The sequence below is a fragment of the Ranitomeya variabilis genome, chromosome 3 (genome assembly GCF_051348905.1).
Source record: "Ranitomeya variabilis isolate aRanVar5 chromosome 3, aRanVar5.hap1, whole genome shotgun sequence".
Lineage (NCBI taxonomy): Eukaryota > Metazoa > Chordata > Amphibia > Anura > Dendrobatidae > Ranitomeya > Ranitomeya variabilis.
Genome location: NC_135234.1, coordinates 770,713,561 through 770,736,041, shown reverse-complemented (window position 1 = coordinate 770,736,041; position 22,481 = coordinate 770,713,561). Strand labels below are relative to the sequence as shown.

General features: G+C 50.1%; 1 protein-coding gene across 1 annotated transcript in view; it reads left to right on the top strand.

Annotated features, from left to right (window-relative positions):
* POLD3 (DNA polymerase delta 3, accessory subunit) overlaps positions 1-21,948 on the top strand; it is a 31,720-nt gene extending 9,772 nt beyond the window's left edge. The window contains exons 2-12 of the mRNA XM_077298830.1: positions 414-469; positions 585-687; positions 1,129-1,168; positions 1,267-1,399; positions 1,489-1,741; positions 3,494-3,566; positions 18,766-18,889; positions 19,922-20,031; positions 20,653-20,735; positions 20,809-20,887; positions 21,283-21,948. Of these exons, the coding sequence (XP_077154945.1) occupies positions 414-469; positions 585-687; positions 1,129-1,168; positions 1,267-1,399; positions 1,489-1,741; positions 3,494-3,566; positions 18,766-18,889; positions 19,922-20,031; positions 20,653-20,735; positions 20,809-20,887; positions 21,283-21,479 (1,251 nt within the window). The 3' untranslated portion in view covers positions 21,480-21,948. The remainder of the gene's footprint in view (positions 1-413; positions 470-584; positions 688-1,128; positions 1,169-1,266; positions 1,400-1,488; positions 1,742-3,493; positions 3,567-18,765; positions 18,890-19,921; positions 20,032-20,652; positions 20,736-20,808; positions 20,888-21,282) is intronic.
* Positions 21,949-22,481: the final 533 nt, after the last annotated feature.

The window sequence follows — 22,481 nt, the reverse complement described above, 5'->3', positions numbered from 1 at the left end:
CCCCCCTCCTCCTCTGCCCACTGTGTCGCCCCCCCTCCTCCTCTGCCCGCTGTGTCGCCCCCCCTCCTCCTCTGCCCGCTGTGTCGCCCCCCCTCCTCCTCTGCCCGCTGTGTCGCCCCCCCTCCTCCTCTGCCCGCTGTGTCGCCCCCCCTCCTCCTCTGCCCGCTGTGTCGCCCCCCCTCCTCCTCTGCCCGCTGTGTCGCCCCCCCTCCTCCTCTGCCCGCTGTGTCGCCCCCCCTCCTCCTCTGCCCGCTGTGTCGCCCCCCCTCCTCCTCTGCCCGCTGTGTCGCCCCCCCCTCCTCTGCCCGCTCTGTCGCCCCCCCTCCTCCTCTGCCCGCTCTGTCGCCCCCCCCTCCTTTGCCCGCTGTCGCCCCCCCCATATTCGGCTCCTCATTATCTTCCCTCTTCCCCAGGTGACCTATAAATGGCTGAGTCACACTCTCGGGGTTCACGTGAACCAAGCCAAGCAGTGAGTATTGGGGTACAGACAGGTGGTCCTCAGCTTGCCCGGTCCTGGTCTGCTGGGGTTTGTAGTTCCTGTACAGTGTGGCGGGGCCTCTACAGCTCTGTCCTCGCTCTTGCAGGATGCTGTACGATTACGTCACTCGGAAGAGGAAGGAGAATGTGAGCGCACAGGTGCACGTGACCTACCTGCTGAGCGGGACGTGTGTGCAGGACGGCCACCCCGTGAGTACGGCCCCGCAGTAAGAGCAGGGAGCATCCGCCTGCTCCTGACACTAGAGGGCGATGTGCACCCAGCTATGGACACAGCCGCCGCCCTCAGCCCTTCTGTTTAACCCCACAAATGCCGCTGGCCACCAGTGCGGTCCAAGTGCCTCCACCCTGTCCTGCGATCGCTGGTTGCCGATCAGTTGTCAGGGTAACTGGGGGTCCTGCTGAGGCCCCCACAGACCTGGTGCTCGTACAAGTCCAGTGGCTGAGATACGCTGGACATCGGGGTTTGTGCTATGTACTGTAATGCTGGGGGGGGGCATCCGCTACTGTGACCGTGCCAAAGGGGGGGGGTGTCCGCTACTGTGACCGTGCCAAAGGGGGGGTGTCCGCTACTGTGCATCTCGAATCTCGGTGCCATCCCTGTATAACTCATCTCCTCCATTGTCATTGCAGTTCCACAAGGTGGCGGTAGTGAGGGAGGAGAAGCTGGAAGGTACCGTCCTCACCTGCTCTCACATTTCGGCTCCACATCGTCTTGGTGTTTTGTGGGTTTTAACCTCTTCTCCCGATTTTCTTTTTTTTTTTTTTCAGCTGCAAAGTCCAAGCTCAGCGTGGTGGCCACCGTCCACGTGTACAGCATCCAGAAGGCCACACTTAAGGACAGCGCGCCGCTCTTCAGTGCAGACTACGACATCGTCAAGAACAACCTGCAGAACTGCAATAAGTGCGTCACCACCAGGCCATATCCACAGCGTCCGAGCCAGGACCCTCCCCCACACTGCACCATCACTAACACTGTGCTACCTTCCCCAGGTTCAGTGCCATCCAGTGTCCGGCCGCCGTGCCCCGATCTCCGGAGGAAGTGGCGCAGCTCCAGAAATCACACTACCAACCGAACGAGACGCAGAACATATCTGCTACACCGGCCGTCAATGGGTTCAAGTCACCACCGGCCGCCAAAGCTGCACCCCAACAGCCAAAAGGCATCATGGGAATGTTCTCACGTCCGGCATCCAAGTCCCAAGAGGCTCAGAAAGGCACAAAACCCGAAGCCAAAGAAAGCGCTGTAAGTAATATACCCCAGAGCTGCACTCACTATTCTGCTGATATAGTCACTGTGTACATACATTACATAACTGATCCGGAGTTACTTCCTGTATTATACCCCAGAGCTGCACTCACTATTCTGCTGGTGCGGTCACTGTGTACATACATTACTGATCCTGAGTTACATCCTGTATTATACCCCAGAGCTGCACTCACTATTCTGCTGGTGCAGTCACTGTGTACATACATTACATTACTAATCCTGAGTTAAATCCTGTATTATACCCCAGAGCTGCACTCACTATTCTGCTGGTGCAGTCACTGTGTACATACATTACTGATCCTGAGTTACATCCTATATTATACCCCAGAGCTTCACTCACTATTCTGCTGGTGCAGTCACTGTGTACATACATTACATTACTGATCCTGAGTTACATCCTGTATTATACCCCAGAGCTGCACTCACTATTCTGCTGGTGCAGTCACTGTGTACATACATTACATTACTGATCCTGAGTTACATCCTGTATTATACCCCACAGCTGCACTCACTATTCTGCTGGTGCAGTCACTGTGTACATACATTACATTACTGATCCTGAGTTACATCCTGTATTATACCCCAGAGCTGCACTCACTATTCTGCTGGTGCAGTCACTGTGTACACACATTACTGATCCTGAGTTACATCCTGTATTATACCCCAGAGCTGCACTCACTATTCTGCTGGTGCAGTCACTGTGTACATACATTACTGATCCTGAGTTACCTCCTGTATTATACTCCAGAGCTGCACTCATTATTCTGCTGGTGCAGTCACTGTGTACATACATTACTGATCCTGAGTTACATCCTGTATTATACCCCAGAGCTGCACTCACTATTCTGCTGGTGCAGTCACTGTGTGCATACATTACATTACTGATCCCGAGTTACATCCTGTATTATACTCCAGAGCTGCACTCACTATTCTGCTGGTGCAGTCACTGTGTACATACATTACATTACTGATCCTGAGTTACATCCTGTATTATACTCCAGAGCTGCACTCACTATTCTGCTGGTGCAGTCACTGTGTACATACATTACTGATCCTGAGTTACCTCCTGTATTATACCCCAGAGCTGCACTCACTATTCTGCTGGTGCAGTCACTGTGTACATACATTACATTACTGATCCCGAGTTACATCCTGTATTATACTCCAGAGCTGCACTCACTATTCTGCTGGTGCAGTCACTGTGTACATACATTACATTACTGATCCTGAGTTACATCCTGTATTATACTCCAGAGCTGCACTCACTATTCTGCTGGTGCAGTCACTGTGTACATACATTACTGATCCTGAGTTACATCCTGTATTATACTGCAGAGCTGCACTCACTATTCTGCTGGTGCAGTCACTGTGTACATACATCACATTACTGATCCTGGGTTACATCCTGTATTATACCCCAGAGCTGCACTCACTATTCTGCTGGTGCAGTCACTGTGTACATACATTACATTACTGATCCTGAGTTACATCCTGTATTGTACCCCAGAGCTGCACTCACTATTCTGCTGTGGTCACCCTGTACATTCATTAGTTCTTCTGTCTGGATCTTTGTATTTTCCGATGTTGTCTGCAGTTATGTTGCTGACAGTTTCCGGTATCGTACAGTAGCAGGAGTTCAGCTCTGGATGCAGTTGGAGTTTTGTAGATATGTGACCTGTTATTTTCTGGAGACTTTCTCACTGTTTTTCCCTTTTTCCTTTTCTCCAGGTTCCTGAATCCAGCAGTAAACCATCCGCTAAATCCAGCGCCATGAACAACTTCTTTGGGAAAGCGTCTATGAGTGAGTAATCACCGCCGAGCCTGAGGGCCCCAAATGGTAACGTCTCAATTACCGTATTTTTCGGATTATAAGACGCACCCCTATTTTTCCCCCAAATTGGAGGGGGTGTGCATCTAATAATGCGAATATACCTTACCGGCCGCGGTGGAGCGGGGTCCCAGGGTCGCTGCTGGCGGAGGCAGGAGTGGGGTGACGCTGCGGACCCCAGACTGGGAGAAAGGGGTGTACGATGTGCAATGCTGCGGGTGTTCGGATGTGCGGGGGCTCTGCCGACATTTAGTGAAAGCCCTGAGCCCCCGCACTTCCATGATTTACTATGCGGGGGACTGTGGGAACATGGCTGCCGGGGTGGTGCATGCGCAGATGGACATGTTGGTGCTGAGAATGTTGAGGGAGGATCTAAATTGATCCTTCACGGTTAACTCCGTGATTTCCAAATTAATCTACAGGGCGTTGCCGGCAACTGAAAATGACCACGTATGTCTCTGTATGGGGGATCGAGCAGATCTCTGGCCCCCGTTTTATTGTGTATTGCTTTTCATAATCATAGAAATTATACTTCAACCAATCAGCATTAAGACCACGCTCACAGTTCTTATCCTATAAGAATACAGGAAAAACTTAACCCATGAGTATACAGAAAAACTGGAAACTACATATATGGTCATATCTTCTTGGAATAGTATGTGTTTTTCTAACAGATGCCTCAGTCTTGTATAGCGATACACCCCCGAATCTATTATCTGGCTCGAGTCAGAAGACTCAAGGTCTTTATACCAATTATGAACCATAGCCTAGTTGCATACCAGGCTTGTGAACAACAAGATAAAATTACTTCATGGCAGCTGTAACCTTTTACCTAATTAAATAACAGAATTTATCTTTAAGCAACAAGAAAATGGAGTCGAAAAGCACAAAATGGAGAACCTTTCTTAATTTGTCCCTTCACATTCCCCCCCTAGATAAATTTTGTTAATTAATGTCCAGCATCAGAGGTACTATCCCAAGCTCTAAGCCCGAGGGGTACTGGTCTTCACATGACTGGTGCCTTGTTACCAGCCATGGCTGTTGCGGCGTACCCGTCCCCCCTGTATACTAGAATTTACGAATAACAATTATTGATAACAGTGGTGATGATCTTTTGAAGATAGCCATACGCTTGGTTTCAACATCTTCATCAGGTAACTTTGTGAAATCGGTGTAGAGAAGAGCAGAGCGAGGTGGCAACGCTTTTGGTTTCATCATTAGTTGTCTTAGTGCAGAGTTTCCTAATACACACAGAAATACACCAAAGAACAAGTTTTAGTATTACATACATGACAAGGATAAAGGCAGCAATATATAACAAACTTTGAAAGATTTCAGCTATCCAGCCCCCAGGTCCCTCAAACCAATTGGCTGGATTAAAAAAGGAGAAGGTGTCTGCCCACCAACTGTCCTTATTACGGTCATTGTCTTTATTATATTGAGCTCTGAGTCTTTGAATATCCTCTAAGTTTAACTTCATTGTGCTATTGGGATCTATATAATGACAGCAAGCGGGTCCAATAACCTGACACATACCACCCTGTGCTGCTGTTAAGTAATCCAGTACTACAGTGTGTTGATTAGTGACTATGATAAGTTGGTTTTGGACAGCAACAGTAGTATTAAGTATATCCAATATATCCCAAATTTGATCATCTAAATAATCTGTGGCCCTAACCAATGTATCCCACATTTGTGTAATCTTAGGGTAAATGGAAATAGAACTGACAATTTTATTGGCTATACCCATCTGTGCTATTAATCTTTCATGATATTGTACAAACTTATTACTCAAGGATATTGGGGAATTTAGGCTGTCCCATGTGGTTACCAATATTATTATATGGAAATACGAAAAACCAAAACATTATGTCCCCTTATTTGCTACTAGTCTGTTTGACCAGCTTGCAGTGCGATGCGTAGATCCACGTCGGCCTTCCTTCCAGCTTTGCTGACATAGGAGTGATACTGAGGACTTGGTAGGGACCGTCATATAAGCGTTCTAGTCCGTGTTTTCTGACATGCCTTTTCACGACCACGAAACCACCAGATTTCAAGTTGTGACAAGTGTCGGTTTCTGCTGAATCTGGAAGGGAAGAAAAAAAACTAAAACATAGGTGTTAGCAAGATTTCTACTAAGCTGAATAACATATTGAACAGTACGGTCAGTTTCTTCTGATAACTACTGAGACTGGAAATTTGCAACTGAGGGCCTAGCACTAAACAATATCTCATATGGGGACAGGCCATGTTCTGCCTTAGGGGTAGTACGAATGTGGTACAGTACAATGGGTAGGAGCTCTGGCCATGGAGCCGTAGTCTCCTGCATCATTTTGGTCAATTGTCCCTTCAGTGTGCCGTTCAGCCTCTCAACTTTCCCACTAGATTGTGGATAGTACAGAGTATGGAGAGCTACAGTGGATCCAAGCATTGTCAGAACCTCCTGATACACATGAGAAGAAAAGGCCGGAACTTGGTCACGTTCGATGACTTCTGTAACACTATATCTGCATATAACTTCCATCACCAGTTTCTTTACTGTGGTCTTTGCAGTCATGTTGGTAACTGGGAATGCTTCCGGCCAACTGGAGAACATGTCGACAACCACCAGACAATATTCATACCTTCCAGACTTAGGCAACGTGATGTGGTCCACCTGGAGCCTTTGGAAAGGATAGTCGGGCTTAACAAGGTAACATAGTTAGTAGTAAGGCCGAAAAAAGACATTTGTCCATCCAGTTCAGCCTATATTCCTATATTCCATCATAATAAATCCCCAGATCTACGTCCTTCTACAGAACCTAATAATTGTATGATACAATATTGTTCTGCTCCAGGAAGACATCCAGGCCTCTCTTGAACCCCTCGACTGAGTTCGCCATCACCACCTCCTCAGGCAAGCAATTCCAGATTCTCACTGCCCTAACAGTAAAGAATCCTCTTCTATGTTGGTGGAAAAACCTTCTCTCCTCCAGACGCAAAGAATGCCCCCTTGTGCCCGTCACCTTCCTTGGTATAAACAGATCCTCAGTGAGATATTTGTATTGTCCCCTTATATACTTATACATGGTTATTAGATCGCCCCTCAGTCGTCTTTTTTCTAGACTAAATAATCCTAATTTCGCTAATCTATCTGGGTATTGTAGTTCTCCCATCCCCTTTATTAACTTTGTTGCCCTCCTTTGTACTCTCTCTAGTTCCATTATATCCTTCCTGAGCACCGGTGCCCAAAACTGGACACAGTACTCCATGTGCGGTCTAACTAGGGATTTGTACAGAGGCAGTATAATGCTCTCATCATGTGTATCCAGACCTCTTTTAATGCACCCCATGATCCTGTTTGCCTTGGCAGCTGCTGCCTGGCACTGGCTGCTCCAGGTAAGTTTATCATTAACTAGGATCCCCAAGTCCTTCTCCCTGTCAGATTTACCCAGTGGTTTCCCGTTCAGTGTGTAATGGTGATATTGATTCCTTCTTCCCATGTGTATAACCTTACATTTATCATTGTTAAACCTCATCTGCCACCTTTCAGCCCAAGTTTCCAACTTATCCAGATCCATCTGTAGCAGAATACTATCTTCTCTTGTATTATCTGCTTTACATAGTTTTGTATCATCTGCAAATATCAATATTTTACTGTGTAAACCTTCTACCAGATCATTAATGAATATGTTGAAGAGAACAGGTCCCAATACCGACCCCTGCGGTACCCCACTGGTCACAGCGACCCAGTTAGAGACTATACCATTTATAACCACCCTCTGCTTTCTATCACTAAGCCAGTTACTAACCCATTTACACACATTTTCCCCCAGACCAAGCATTCTCATTTTGTGTACCAACCTCTTGTGCGGCACGGTATCAAACGCTTTGGAAAAATCGAGATATACCACGTCCAATGACTCACCGTGGTCCAGCCTATAGCTTACCTCTTCATAAAAACTGATTAGATTGGTTTGACATGAGCGATTTCTCATAAACCCATGCTGATATGGAGTTAAACAGTTATTCTCATTGAGATAATCCAGAATAACATCCCTCAGAAACCCTTCAAATATTCTACCAACAATAGAGGTTAGACTTACTGGCCTATAATTTCCAGGTTCACTTTTAGAGCCCTTTTTGAATATTGGCACCACATTTGCAAGGTGCTTTGGGGGTACACGTTGAAGTTGACCGGGATTGCAGGTCTGACAGATATTACATGCACGGTTGAGTGCTGTCAGGACTGTAGAAATACCTGGAGCCCAGTAGAATTTTTGTACATTTTTTCCTCGATGTGTGGGCCCATGTGCCCACGTGGCAATAGCCGGGTACATCCGCTTAGGGAGACACACAAGTTGGTCCTTTTTCCAGAGACCATTGTCCATACATGCTCCATCAGCCTTCCACTGCTTCACTTCTTCCTTTGGGGACATTCTCTGCATCGTCATTAAGCGGTCTCGTGGGGTCCGACAGAAAACCTCAGTCTGGCGTGGATCATCAGGTTCCTGTAGAGTCAGTGTTTCTTGTAACTGTTTACGCTGAGAGCGTGTGGTCACCAGAGCTGGTATGGTCGTATGGTCACGTCAATAGGTAGGAGAGCAGCAGCTTTTGCTTGCATATCCACAAAGGCGTTACCAACAGTGTGTGGACTGTTCCTAGGACCGTGCTCCTTAACTTTGATAATGGCCACCTGGGTAGGTAATTTGATTGAGTCCATGAGGGTTTTAACAGCTTCAGCATTCTTCACTGGAGTCCTGGCGGTGGTAATAAACCCTCGATTGGCCCATAGGGCTCCGAAATCATGAGCAATACCAAATGCATACTGTGAGTCCGTGTATATATTAGCCCACCTGTCTTTGGCCAGAACACATGCAGTAGGCAGAGCCTGAAGTTCTACTTCTTGTGTTGACAGTGAGGGAGGGAGTGCAGCTCCGTGCACTACGGTATCTTCCGTAGTAACAGCGTATCCGGGGTGGAATCTGCCAAATCATCAGCACATCTTAAACCGTCTTTCAGGGCATTGTAGAGAGGTTGCATTATGCGGGATGCGTCCGGTATCCACTGACGACAATAAGTACATAGTCCAAGAAAACGCTGGAGTTCAGTCTCATTTTTTGGAAAAGGAAGGGAGCTGACGGCTATTTTTCTTTCTTCTGTGAGGTGTCTGACACCCTGAAGGAGACAGTGACCCAAAAATATCACTTGACCAAGGCAGAACCAAAATTTCGAGGCCGAAACCCGACAGTTCAGATCTGCCAGATACTTGAGGAGGCTAACAGTGGCAGCAATGGCTTCCTGCTCTGTTGTCATCCCTGATAAATAAATGCAAACAGAACTGGCAATCTGGGTGTAATGGAATGCTGAAGAAGGCATTGGCGAGGTTGATAACTGTGAACCAAGCAGCATCCTGAGATATCTGGGACAAAAGAGTATGTGGATTAGGCACCACCAGAGTTTCCAGAACAGTAGCTGCATTAACTGCCCGTGGATCTTGTACCAGCCGGTACACAGGGGGTTGGCCGGGTGAGGTCTTTTTCTTAACGGGAAACAAGGGCGTGTTACATGGGGAAACACAGGGTACCAGAGCACCATTATCGAGCAACGTTTGTATTTGCCCCTTGAGGCCCCGCTCCTGATCATGTTTCAAAGGGTACTGATGGACTTTGGGAAAAGGGGCACCAGGTTTGAAAAACACTTACTGGTTCCACAGGCATTATTGGGGGTGGATCTGGGCCTATCAGGACCATCATAACTGTGGGAAGGGCATGTAGGATACAGATCTCATTGTGTTCATCTTCATAGGGGTTATATAGCGTAAGGAACATCTGACCATCATCTTGGAATTGTATTCTGGAGCGGAACTGTGATAATAAATCTGCCCCCAGTAAATTTACCGGACATATGGGAGAGATTACGAACTGAGCCGTGACTTCAGGGAAGGGTCCCAATGGGATGGGTTTTGTAAGAGTATATTTATTGGGTCTGCCATCTACACCGATTAAAACAAGCTCTTGGTCTGAGAATTGACATGACGGGGCTTGGGAGAGAGATTTCCAGACAGGGTTAAAAGGGATATTGGATTTGTGTAAGGTAGGGAGGGCAGGAGCTGAGGTCTGTTACATGGGCCACTGATAAGGAGCGGAGCTGCGTCCTTGTAGCTGGGGTAGGGGCTGAGATTGTAGTAGGAATCACTGCGGCCACTGATTTAACCTTTAATTTCCCTGCTGATGCAGAACGGGCTAAATTCTTTTGAAAACTCTTTACTATTTTCAATGCATCATCCGGAGTGGAAGTCTCGATATCGGGTCTGACTGACATTATTGCCTCTTTCAATTCAGATTTAAGGCTGGACATCAAAGCTGCCACAAAAATGTGTGAATGGGCTTTATTATACAGTGAGAATCCCTGATCTTTAAATACTACCATAAGACGCCCATAGAACTTCTCGGCAGTCCAGGATATATTGGTGCCTTGGGGTTAAGGGGCATAGGGCTTACAGTCGGGAGTAGAGGCTTAATTTCCTGGGGAGGGACCATATTATCTAGCAGGGAGACCCCCTGTCCCAAATTTTGGATTGTTTGCTTTCCCGACACATTAATCTCAGTCACTTTCTCAGTTCCTTCTTGCACCACAAAACATTCAGTTTTTTGTCATAGTAATAGACAACTTTCCTTTTTCAGCGTCCCAAAAACAATCAGAATTCACATCCTCTGTTGATCCTCAATTTGCTATATATCAACCACTCAACTTGAAGCAGGTGAATCTTTTACCAATCTTTCAATTACACTGATAATCAAACAATCTCTTACAAGTTTCCTTCTAAAACTAGGTACCATATTTCAACTATTGTTTAAACACAAATCTCCCAGCGCGACAGAAAATATAGAGAAACGTAGAACACAGGTACGTGACCCCTCCATACGAGGCACAGCAGAGATAAGAAAATCACAGCATTCCTCAACACAGAGAAAGCAATAGCGCAGCTGTTGGACTCCCCCCTCCCATCGGGTATTTTAGAGATAAACACAGAAACGGAATACAGCAGTTCTCAGACTTAATTAATTTCTACAAAACCTTCATCACACAATTCACATACCAGAACACCTTAGAAAAACCCATAATTGAGAATATTTTCCCCGTCTTTGGGCTAACAATATCAGATTCATCACACAAATTCAAAGTCTTCTTTTCCTTCCACGGAAACTGATTCTCCTTTAGAGCTAAATATCCTTACTTTGTCGTGCATAGTACTAGAGCGGCCGTATAGTCTATTCCACTGGGTCTACCTGTCCCCCGCTGGGACAACCCAAAATCGCGGTACTCGGTGAAAGGAGGAGGGCGTCTTAGACTTTCCCTCCGGACACCTCTGGAGATATATAAATATATAATTCCTGAGTTACGCATCCTACCCAATCTTCGATCACCTCACCGCGCCTGATTCTAACAATGATCAGGAATTCAGGATATTTTGACTATAAAGAGAATTACATCACTGGTCAATCCGGGGTGTCCGTCCCTTATGAGGTACGGTTCGAGCACTGGGCTGCCAACGGAACTACACCTCTATATGATTCCACCCAAGAATAACCCCACCATCGGGGACAAACCTCAGATCCTCTTTGCAGCACAAACACAGGAAAACCACACCAAACGGTCAGTCTGGACAGTATAACTGCCAACTTGCCGTGGTTGTTGTGGGGGATGATCAGTCCCAATTTTCCAGTGCCTGTGTCCGGTCCGAGGGTCCTTTGTCTTGTTGTCCTCCGGGGGGCAGAGGCGTTCCTGCTTGGGGCCCCACGTTTTCGGGCGCCAACTGTTGAGGGAGGATATAAATTGATCCTTCACGGTTGACTCAGTGATTTCCAAATTAATCTACAGGGCGTTGCCAGCAACTGAAAATGACCAGACGGAGACGTGTGTCTCTGTATGGGGGATCGAGCAGATCTCTGGCCCCCGTTTTATTGTGTATCGCTTTTCATAATCATAGAAATTATACTTCAACCAATCAGCATTAAGAACACGCTCACAGTTCTTAACCTATAAGAATGCAGGAAAAACTTAACCCATGAGTATACAGAAAAAACAGAAACTACCGTATTTTTCGGACTACAAGACGCACTTTTTCCCCCCCCAAAAAAGGGGGAAAATGGGGGGTGCGTCTAATAGTCGCAATGCAGGCTTACCGTGGCGGCAGAGGTGCGGCGGCAGAGGTGTGGCAGCAGAGGTGCGGAGATGAGGAGGCGCAGTGAGCGGGGTCCCTTTTCCCGGTGAGGTGATGCAGCAGCCCGGTAAGGCAGCAGAGCCGGGTGAATCCTGTTATCGGTGGGCGCAGCCATCTTCCTGAGGCAGCGCGTGCGCAGATAGAGCGCTCTGCTGCCCGGGGCTTCAGGAAAATGGCCGTGGGTGCGCAGATGGGGATCGCGGCGGCCATTTTCCTGAAGCCGAGATGCGAACTCGGCTTCAGGAAAATGGCTGCCGCGATCCCCATCTGCGCGCATGCGGCATCCTGCGGCCATTTTCCTGAAGCCCCGGGCAGCAGAGCGCTCTATCTGCGCACGCGCGGCCTCAGGAAGATGGCCGCGCCCACCCCACCGATAACAACAGGATTCACCCGGCTCTGCTGCCTTACCGGGCTGCTGCATCACCTCACCGGGACTTTGGACTCTGTATACTCCATCCTTTTGCTTCCCAGGATGGGTGCAGCAAGGTTCAGGAAGGATCTCGTGGGCACATGGACTGGAGATGATGGAGGTAGTGGTGTACATTGTGAAGCGAGTATTCCACAGGCGCTCAGATGTCTGAGTCCTTGCCGCTTCCCGGCGCTCCTCAGCACCGCATGGCACGGCCGGCTCTCCGCCTCCAGCAGGGCTCGCAGCAGTACAGAGGCCCTTTTCCCGCAGTGTCTGGTCATGGCGGCTGTGTCTCGGTAGCGGAGCTCCTCACTTATTACCGGCTTCTGAAATAATTATTGCGCTGAGGAGCGCCGGGAAGCGGCAAGGACTCAGACATCTGAGCTCCTGTGGAATACTCGCTTCACAATGTACACCACTACCTCCATCATCTCCAGTCCATGTGCCCACGAGATCCTTCCATCACCTCACCGGGGAAAGGGACCCCTCTCACGCCATACCTCTCACTTGTGCCTCCTCATCCCAGCACCTCTGTCGGTAACCACTGCTGCCACCCTCCCATGGACACCAGGCCGTGGCGTCGCCCACCTAAGCAGGAAGGGACCCTGCTCAGGTGCACGCCGTACCGCATCACCACCTCTGCCGCCACCATGCCTCCTGTGACCCTGCTCTGCCACCACCAGCCCTCAGGTAAGATACTGTAAATTCGGACAATAAGACGAACCCCCATCTTATAAAAAATCTTTTTTTCTGCAATTTTCACCCCAAATTTGGGGTGCGCCTTATGGTCCGGTGCGTCTTATAGTCCGAAAAATACGGTACATATATAGTCATATCTTCTTGGCATAGTATGTGTTTTTCTAACAGGTGCCTCAGTCTTGTATAGCGATACACCCCCGAATCTATTATCTGGCTCGAGTCAGAAGACTCAAGGTCTTTATACCAATTATGAACCATAGCGTAGTTGCATACCAGGCTTGTGAACAACAAGATAAAGTTACTTCATGGCAGCTGTAACCTTTTACCTAATTAAATAACAGAATTTATCTTTAAGCAACAAGAAAATGGAGTCAAAAACACAAAATGGAGAATCTTTCTTAATTTGTCCCTTCACAAGAACTCATCTCCCGAGATCTCCATCTGCGCGTGCACCGCCCCCGGCAGCCATGTTCCCACAGTCCCCCGCATAGTAAATCATGGAAGTGCGGGGGCTCTGGGCTTTCACAAAATGTCGTCAGGGCCCCCGCACCACCGAACACCCGCAGCACCGCACATCGTACCCCCCTTTCTCTCAGTCTGGGGTCCGCAGCATTGCCCCACTCCTGCCTCCTCCAGCAGCGACCCTGGGACCCCGGTAAGTAATAAGACGTATGGATTGTAAGCACCACCATTTTATTACAAAAAAAAAAGTTTTGTCTTCCTATTTCTCTCCCCAAAATTTGGGGTGCGTCTTATAAACCTCAAAATACCTTCTCACCCATAGTCTGTACAAGTCTGTACAAATCCACTGTTCTCAGGTGCAAAAGTTAAAGTAAAATAATGTGGTTGCATAAATTTACTAATACTGTGTATTTCTGACATTCCGTCTTTTTGGTTTGGGGCCGATCACTCGGCTCATCTAGAACTGGAGATTCTCGCCCCTTGTTTCCTACAGCAGCTCCACATCTGTCAGATTGCGGGGACATCTCCTGTGTACAGCGCCCTCTTCAGGTCACAGATTGCGGGGACATCTCCTGTGTACAGCGCCCTCTTCAGGTCACCACAGATTGTGGGACATCTCCTGTGTACAGCGCCCTCTTCAGGTCACAGATTGCGGGGACATCTCCTGTGTACAGCGCCCTCTTCAGGTCACAGATTGCGGGGACATCTCCTGTGTACAGCGCCCTCTTCAGGTCACAGATTGCGGGGACATCTCCTGTGTACAGCGCCCTCTTCAGGTCACCACAGATTGCGGGGACATCTCCTGTGTACAGCGCCCTCTTCAGGTCACAGATTGCGGGGACATCTCCTGTGTACAGCGCCCTCTTCAGGTCACAGATTGCGGGGACATCTCCTGTGTACAGCGCCCTCTTCAGGTCACAGATTGCGGGGGCATCTCCTGTGTACAGCGCCCTCTTCAGGTCACAGATTGCGGGGACATCTCCTGTGTACAGCGCCCTCTTCAGGTCACCACAGATTGCGGGGACATCTCCTGTGTACAGCGTCCTCTTCAGGTCACCACAGATTGCGGGGACATCTCCTGTGTACAGCGCCCTCTTCAGGTCACCACAGATTGCGGGGACATCTCCTGTGTACAGCGCCCTCTTCAGGTCACCACAGATTGCGGGGACATCTCCTGTGTACAGCGCCCTCTTCAGGTCACCACAGATTGCGGGGGCATCTCCTGTGTACAGCGTCCTCCTCCGGTCACCACAGATTGCGGGGGCATCTCCTGTGTACAGAGCCCTCTTCAGGTCACCACAGATTGCGGGGGCATCTGTGTACAGCGTCCTCTTCAGGTCACCACAGATTGCGGGACATCTCCTGTGTACAGAGCCCTCTTCAGGTCACCACAGATTGCGGGGACATCTCCTGTGTACAGCGCCCTCTTCAGATCACCACAGATTGCAGGGGCATCTCCTGTGTACAGCGCCCTCTTCAGGTCACCACAGATTGCGGGGGCATCTCCTGTGTACAGAGCCCTCTTCAGGTCACCACAGATTGCGGGGGCATCTGTGTACAGCGCCCTCTTCAGGTCACCACAGATTGCGGGGACATCTCCTGTGTACAGCGCCCTCTTCAGGTCACCACAGATTGCGGGGACATCTCCTGTGTACAGCGCCCTCTTCAGGTCACCACAGATTGCGGGGACATCTCCTGTGTACAGCGCCCTCTTCAGGTCACAGATTGCGGGGACATCTCCTGTGTACAGCGCCCTCTTCAGGTCACCACAGATTGCGGGGGCATCTGTGTACAGCGCCCTCTTCAGGTCACCACAGATTGCGGGGACATCTCCTGTGTACAGCGCCCTCTTCAGGTCACCACAGATTGCGGGGACATCTCCTGTGTACAGCGCCCTCTTCAGGTCACCACAGATTGCGGGGACATCTCCTGTGTACAGCGCCCTCTTCAGGTCACCACAGATTGCGGGGACATCTCCTGTGTACAGCGCCCTCTTCAGGTCACCACAGATTGTGGGGGCATCTCCTGTGTACAGCGTCCTCTTCAGGTCACCACAGATTGCGGGGACATCTCCTGTGTACAACGCCCTCTTCAGGTCACCACAGATTGCGGGGACATCTCCTGTGTACAGCGCCCTCTTCAGGTCACCACAGATTGCGGGGACATCTCCTGTGTACAGCGCCTTCTTCAGGTCACCACAGATTGTGGGGGCATCTCCTGTGTACAGCGCCCTCTTCAGATCACCACAGATTGCGGGGCATCTCCTGTGTACAGCGTCCTCTTCAGGTCACCACAGATTGCAGGACATCTCCTGTGTACAGCGTCCTCTTCAGGTCACCACAGATTGTGGGGGCATCTCCTGTGTACAGCGTCCTCTTCCGGTCACCACAGATTGCGGAGACATCTCCTGTGTACAGCGCCCTCTTCAGGTCACCACAGATTGCGGGGGCATCTCCTGTATACAGCGTCCTCTTCAGGTCACCACAGATTGTGGGGACATCTCCTGTGTACAGCGCCCTCTTCAGGTCACCACAGATTGCGGGGACATCTCCTGTGTACAGCGCCCTCTTCAGGTCACAGATTGCGGGGACATCTCCTGTGTACAGCGCCCTCTTCAGGTCACCACAGATTGCGGGGACATCTCCTGTGTACAGCGCCCTCTTCAGGTCACCACAGATTGCGGGGGCATCTCCTGTGTACAGCGCCCTCTTCAGATCACCACAGATTGCGGGGGCATCTCCTGTGTACAGCGTCCTCTTCAGGTCACCACAGATTGCGGGGACATCTCCTGTGTACAGCGTCCTCTTCAGGTCACCACAGATTGCGGGGACATCTCCTGTGTACAGCGTCCTCTTCAGGTCACCACAGATTGCGGGGACATCTCCTGTGTACAGCGCCTTCTTCAGGTCACCACAGATTGCGGGGACATCTCCTGTGTACAGCGTCCTCTTCAGGTCACCACAGATTGCGGGGACATCTCCTGTGTACAGCGTCCTCTTCAGGTCACCACAGATTGCTGGGACATCTCCTGTGTACAGAGCCCTCTTCAGGTCACCACAGATTGCGGGGACATCTCCTGTGTACAGCGCCCTCTTCAGGTCATCACAGATTGCGGGGACATCTCCTGTGTACAGCGCCCTCTTCAGGTCACCACAGATTGCGGGGACATCTCTTTCGTACAGCGCCCTCTTCAGGTCACCACAGATTGCGGGGACATCTCCTGTGTACAGCGTCCTCTTCAGGTCACCACAGATTGCGGGGACATCTCCTGTGTACAGCGCCCTCTTCAGGTCACCACAGATTGCGGGGACATCTCCTGTGTACAGCGCCCTCTTCAGGTCACCACAGATTGCGGGGCATCTCCTGTGTACAGCGTCCTCTTCAGGTCACCACAGATTGCGGGGGCATCTCCTGTGTACAGCGTCCTCTTCAGGTCACCACAGATTACAGGGACATCTCCTGTGTACAGCGCCCTCTTCAGGTCACCACAGATTGCGGGGACATCTCCTGTGTACAGCGCCCTCTTCAGGTCACCACAGATTGCGGGGACATCTCCTGTGTACAGCGCCCTCTTCAGGTCACCACAGATTGCGGGGGCATCTCCTGTGTACAGCGTCCTCTTCAGGTCACCACAGATTGCGGGGACATCTCCTGTGTACAGCGCCCTCTTCAGGTCACCACAGATTGCGGGGACATCTCCTGTGTACAACGCCCTCTTCAGGTCACCACAGATTGCGGGGACATCTCCTGCGTACAGCGCCCTCTTCAGGTCACAGATTGCGGGGACATCTCCTGTGTACAGCGTCCTCCTCCGGTCACCACAGATTGCGGGGACATCTCCTGTGTACAGCGCCCTCTTCAGGTCACCACAGATTGCGGGGACATCTCCTGTGTACAGCGTCCTCCTCCGGTCACCACAGATTGCGGGGACATCTCCTGCGTACAACGCCCTCTTCAGGTCACCACAGATTGCGGGGACATCTCCTGCGTACAGCGCCCTCTTCAGGTCACCACAGATTGCGGGGACATCTCCTGCGTACAGCGCCCTCTTCAGGTCACCACAGATTGCGGGGCATCTCCTGTGTACGGCGCCCTCTTCAGGTCACCACAGATTGTGGGGGCATCTCCTGTGTACGGCGCCCTCTTCAGGTCACCACAGATTGCGGGGGCATCTCCTGTGTACAGAGCCCTTTTCAGGTCACCACAGATTGCCACTTGGGTTAAGGTCTGGGGTCAGGCTGGGCCGTTCCAGAATGTCCATCTTTCTTTTGCTTTTTTTCGAGGTTGCTTAGGGTCGTTGTCATGTAGAAAACTGAAATTCCTCCTCATCTTCAGCCTTTTAGCAGAGGCCGGAAGGTTTTGATGCAGATTTGTCTGATATTTGGACTGTTCATAATCCCCCCTCAACCTTGACTAAAGCTCTAGTTCCAGCTGCTGGTGAAAAACGGCCTCAAAAGCACAATGGTTCCCCCACCATGCCTCACTGTGGGGATGGTGGTCTTCTGGTGATATTGCACTTTTCAGAATTATTGCCCAAAAGTTCCTCCTTGGTCTTTTCAGACCGTAACTTGTTCCCCACATGCTTTTAGTGACATAATGGAGGTTTTGACAGAACATAGCCGGGCCTCGATATTTTTCTTTATAAAGCTTGCCACCGACCTCACAGGCCGGACACATGAAGAAAAAAATGGAAGATGTTGGTCACCTGCAGGACACAACCAGGACTAGACAGAAATTCCTGCAGCTCCTTTAATGTTGCTGTCGGCCTCTTGGCTGCTCCACAGAGGAATTTTCTTCTCGTCCTTTTTGAGGGACATCCAGTTCAGGTGATGTCACTGTTGGGCCAAAGTTCAGCTCCTTCTTGATGTCTTTACAGTGTCCATGGTAGAACTGATGTTTGTCCCTTCTCCTTACTGACCACTTTCCTCACTCAGATCCTCTGCTGTGTTGTCAGCTGTTTACTGACCCGAAAATGTCAGGAAAATCCTAGAATAGCGACGCTTTCCATGGAGTTATTCAGAATGGCTGTAAATATCGGCAGCTGAGCGCTGACTACTTTGTAACATGGGGATAAATGTGATCGGCTGATTCTGAGAACAATCACAGCCGCAATTATAAGAGGGTGCTCACACTTATGCAACCACGTTTTTTTAGTTTTGTGTTTTTCCACTCAGTGGTTTCGGAATGGAATTTTTTCAGAATATATGCGAGATTAAAAGTGGAAAAAGTTCTGAAATAGTTCTTTTTGGCAGGATTATTTATACCTGACGAAAATCTGATATTTTAACGCGGGTGTGAGTGCAGCTCTGGAGTATAGTGCAGGATCGGTAATGTGTGCTGTTGTTTCCTCCTTCCAGCCGGTCACCTTTGACATTTGACATTCTTTCGCCTTTCAGATAAAGTGAAGGAGTCTCCCACCACTGAGACTCTGAAGGAGGAGAAGGCGGCAGCTCAGCAGGTCCCGTCCCCAGAGAACAAGGAACCCAAACCCCCGAAAGCAGCTGCTAAAAGCAAGAAAAGGTGTCGGCATCTTTGCCCTTCACGACAGGGCCAGTTATTTGTTTGTTTGTTTGCCCGTTTGCATTTTCTTCCAAAAGCCATAACTTTTTCCCTCCCTTCATCCGCGTGATGATTTATTTATCATATTTTGTGGACCACAAGACACAATCCAAATTTTGGGCGGAAAATAGGCAACATTTTAAAATAAAATGGTGGTGCGACTTCACGATTTTTTTATTTTTTTTTGTAGCTTACAGAGGGGGTTGGCGGCAGGAGTGGGGTGATGCCCTGAGCTTGGGAGCAGGCGGTGTGCTGGCGGTGCAACACTGCAGGCCCTGGGTTGTGAGGAGGCGATGCGACGCTGCGGGCTCTGGGCTTGAAAGGAAGGGGGTGTCCCGGTGGTGCGATGCTGCGGGCCCTGGGCTTGGGAGGAACCGGGTGTCCTGGCGGTGCGACGCTACGGGCCCTGGGCTTGGGTCGAAGGGGGTGTCCCGGTGTGCGATGCTGTGTGCCCTGGGTTTTCATAATGTCGGCAGTCCCAAGATCTCAATCTGCGCATGTGTCGTAGCCTCCAGCGGCCATTTTCCTGAAGCCCACCGCAGGGAAATGAATGGGAAGGGTACTCCGTTCACTGCCGACATTTTATGAAATCCAGTGCCTGCAGCTTCGCCCCTCTCCTACCGCCGCCAGCTTCCTGCAGCAGTGACCCTGCCTCCTCCGCAGCTGCCACCCTCAGTAAGCTACTTTCAGATAAGACGCATCACCATGTTCCTTGTAAATTTTGGGGGAAAGTGCGTCTTATAATCCGAAAATTGCAGTATTTTTTTGCAGGACAAGTCGTTCTGAAGTTTATAATTCACTTCAGTTTATAAAGTTCTAAAAAACGTGGAAAACCTTTTTCTGCCATCCATCAAACCAATTTCGGCAGAATTCTTGTGTAAATCACTTTGAGAAGTGGAAATGTTTTTGAGCTTTTGGCGTTGCCGGACGGAGGGGACATTGTCTCTATAAATCGCAGGCTGACAACCTTCTGGTTAAACTTTTCTGTTTTAGTAAAGCGAAGAGGGTGGAGTTGTCAGACAGTGATGAGGAGCGGGACAAGCTGGTGAAGAAGCGGCGGAGGATCAAGAAGCCGCAGTCTGACAGCAGCGATGACGAGGGCGGTAGGTGGCAGTGACCCGTCTGCGCTGGCACGGGCAGTTCTCACCTTCTCGGGCGTCTTTCACACCCACACACTATTTGTTGTGCAGGAGTAATCTCCCGCCATGCCGTCTGCCAAAACATCGCCATCCATCCCACCACGGAGCCCCCGCGTCAGCGCTGCCTGCCGGCCAGTGTCGCCTGCTCGTCACTCTCCACGCCCGCTCCGGCTTTGATGTGTGTTTGCTTTCGTCGCTGTCCCACCGAGCCGCGAGGTTTAGTCGCAGGTGGAGCTCTGAGCCGTGTTAATAAGATCTGGCGGCGGCCGCTGTGCCCAGGGGGGCTGCATGTGCCGGTGTGTGAGGGTCGCCAGAGCCCTTGACACTGCGTCAGCCGTATTTTATCTGTCGCTTTTTACTGGACTGGAAAAGGTCAGTTCCCTAGGGGCCGCCACAAGGCGTTAGCGCTAAGGCATCGAGGGGATTAACCCCGACTCCAGGTTTACGGCGTGTGGTCCAAGAGCATTTAAAGGGGCAGCTGCAAACTATAAACCATTCATGTAATCTGTGGTGATGTTTTGGGGCCCCGTGGCTCTCGATAACCCCCCTATCGTGGGACTGAACATTGTCATTTCTTACCTGCAGTTGTTCCTTTGTCTCCGGATGTAAAGACAACGTCCCCTCCTCCTCCGCCTGAGCCGGTCATGAAGATGGAGACAGAACCGCAGGTGAGATGAAGCCCCTCGGGGCGCTCTGTTACCCTTTTTTTTTTATTAATGTATCATCTGGCTTTTTTACCAGACGCAGCCCACAGAAAAGGGGCGAAAACGGAAACGCGTTCTGAAATCCAAGATGTTTATGGACAGTGACGGCTCCATGGGTAAGAGACCCTGCGGGAAGAATCGGAGAACGGTCCGCGCCATCTGAAGGATCAGCATGTCCTGGCATTATATTGACCTGCTGGGAGCACTGGTTCTACACCCTGTAAATCAGGCTGGGGGTCTGCAGGTTGTGGCGGCATTTTGGTGCCAGATCCATCCCGGCTTCATTTCATGCTGCGGTGACGGGAAGCAGAGATCCTGAAATGGTCGGGAACTGAAGTACAAAGTTGTCAGTGAAGCGTCCGATGGCGAATCCTGCCAGAGATCTTGTATTCCATAGTGGTTGCCCCCCGGGGTATCGATCATGGTGGAAGTCATGCGATTCTGCGCTAGTTGCGTCATTTGATGCCCCCCAGTGTCGTTTACCCCCGCCTGACTCCTTTTCATTTTGCAGTGACGGAGAAGGTGTATGAGAGCGAGTCCTGCACTGATAGCGGAGAAGAGTTACCGGCGTCCAAACCGTCAGCAAAACTGTCCACAGCCGGCAAAACCGAGGCCAAGACGGAGCCAAGGACGGCGAAGAAGACTGCTGCTGCCAACAAGGGGGGAACCAAGCAGGCGTCCATCATGGGGTTTTTCCAGAAGAAGTGAGTGTGAACCCACATGGTGTGGAGATAATCCAAGGACGTATCCCATGTGGTCAGATGGTGACATCCAGACTGTGGACATTCACTGAACGGCGAAACATTGCTGGTCATCTGGTGATGAAGATCCATCATTGCTCCACCGGGCAGAGCAGCCGCTCAGTGCTCTGGGAAAGGGGAGTAGCAAGCTGTGACCACTTCCATTGTGGGTGTCATCCTGCTCGCCACGACCTTTCTCGGGGGAGAAGTGATGGGATCGGTGGTCACCCAGGTTCAGTTTTGAGACTCTTTGACTCTGGGTTGTAATATTGTAAATGATCTATTATTTTTTTTTTTTTTACCGCTGTGTATTATAAATCCGCTATTAGCTCGTGCGGCGGGCGTTCAGCAGGGTGACCAGTGACCCTAAATGCGGCTGCCCACTGACCGTCTACCTGTAATGTGGGGTCTATTAAAAGTTGCAGTTTAATGAGTAACTTTCCGTATGAGTCTGCTGCCCCCGACTGCACACGTCAACTCCTTAAATGCTCTGTGCTGCTGGACCACCAGTATGTAATGGTCAGTCTGGTAACCTCCCATCTGCACAATGCTCTCCTGAAATACTCTGCACTGCTGTGCACCAGGTCTCTTTACCCATTTGACCAGATTAGCAGGCTTCTTTCCTAAAAAATACTCTGCACTCCTCTGGACCTTGCACTTTTTAAAATACTCTGCGGTTCTGGGGGCCCCGGCTCTTCCCACATTGTAACCTCCTGAAATGCTCTGTGCAGGTGGGAGTCTCGCCCTTCTACTATTATGTATTTTTATAGCGCCGTTTATTCTATGGCGCTTCACATGTGCGGAGGGGTGTACATAATAAAATAAACAAATTCAATAATCCTAAACAAAACTAATCAGCGACTGGTCCAGGAGGAGAGAGGACCCTGCCCACGAGGGCTCACAGTCTACAAGGGATGGGTGAGGATACAGTAGGAGAGGTCCGATCTGGTCATGCAGCAGTTTGGTGGAT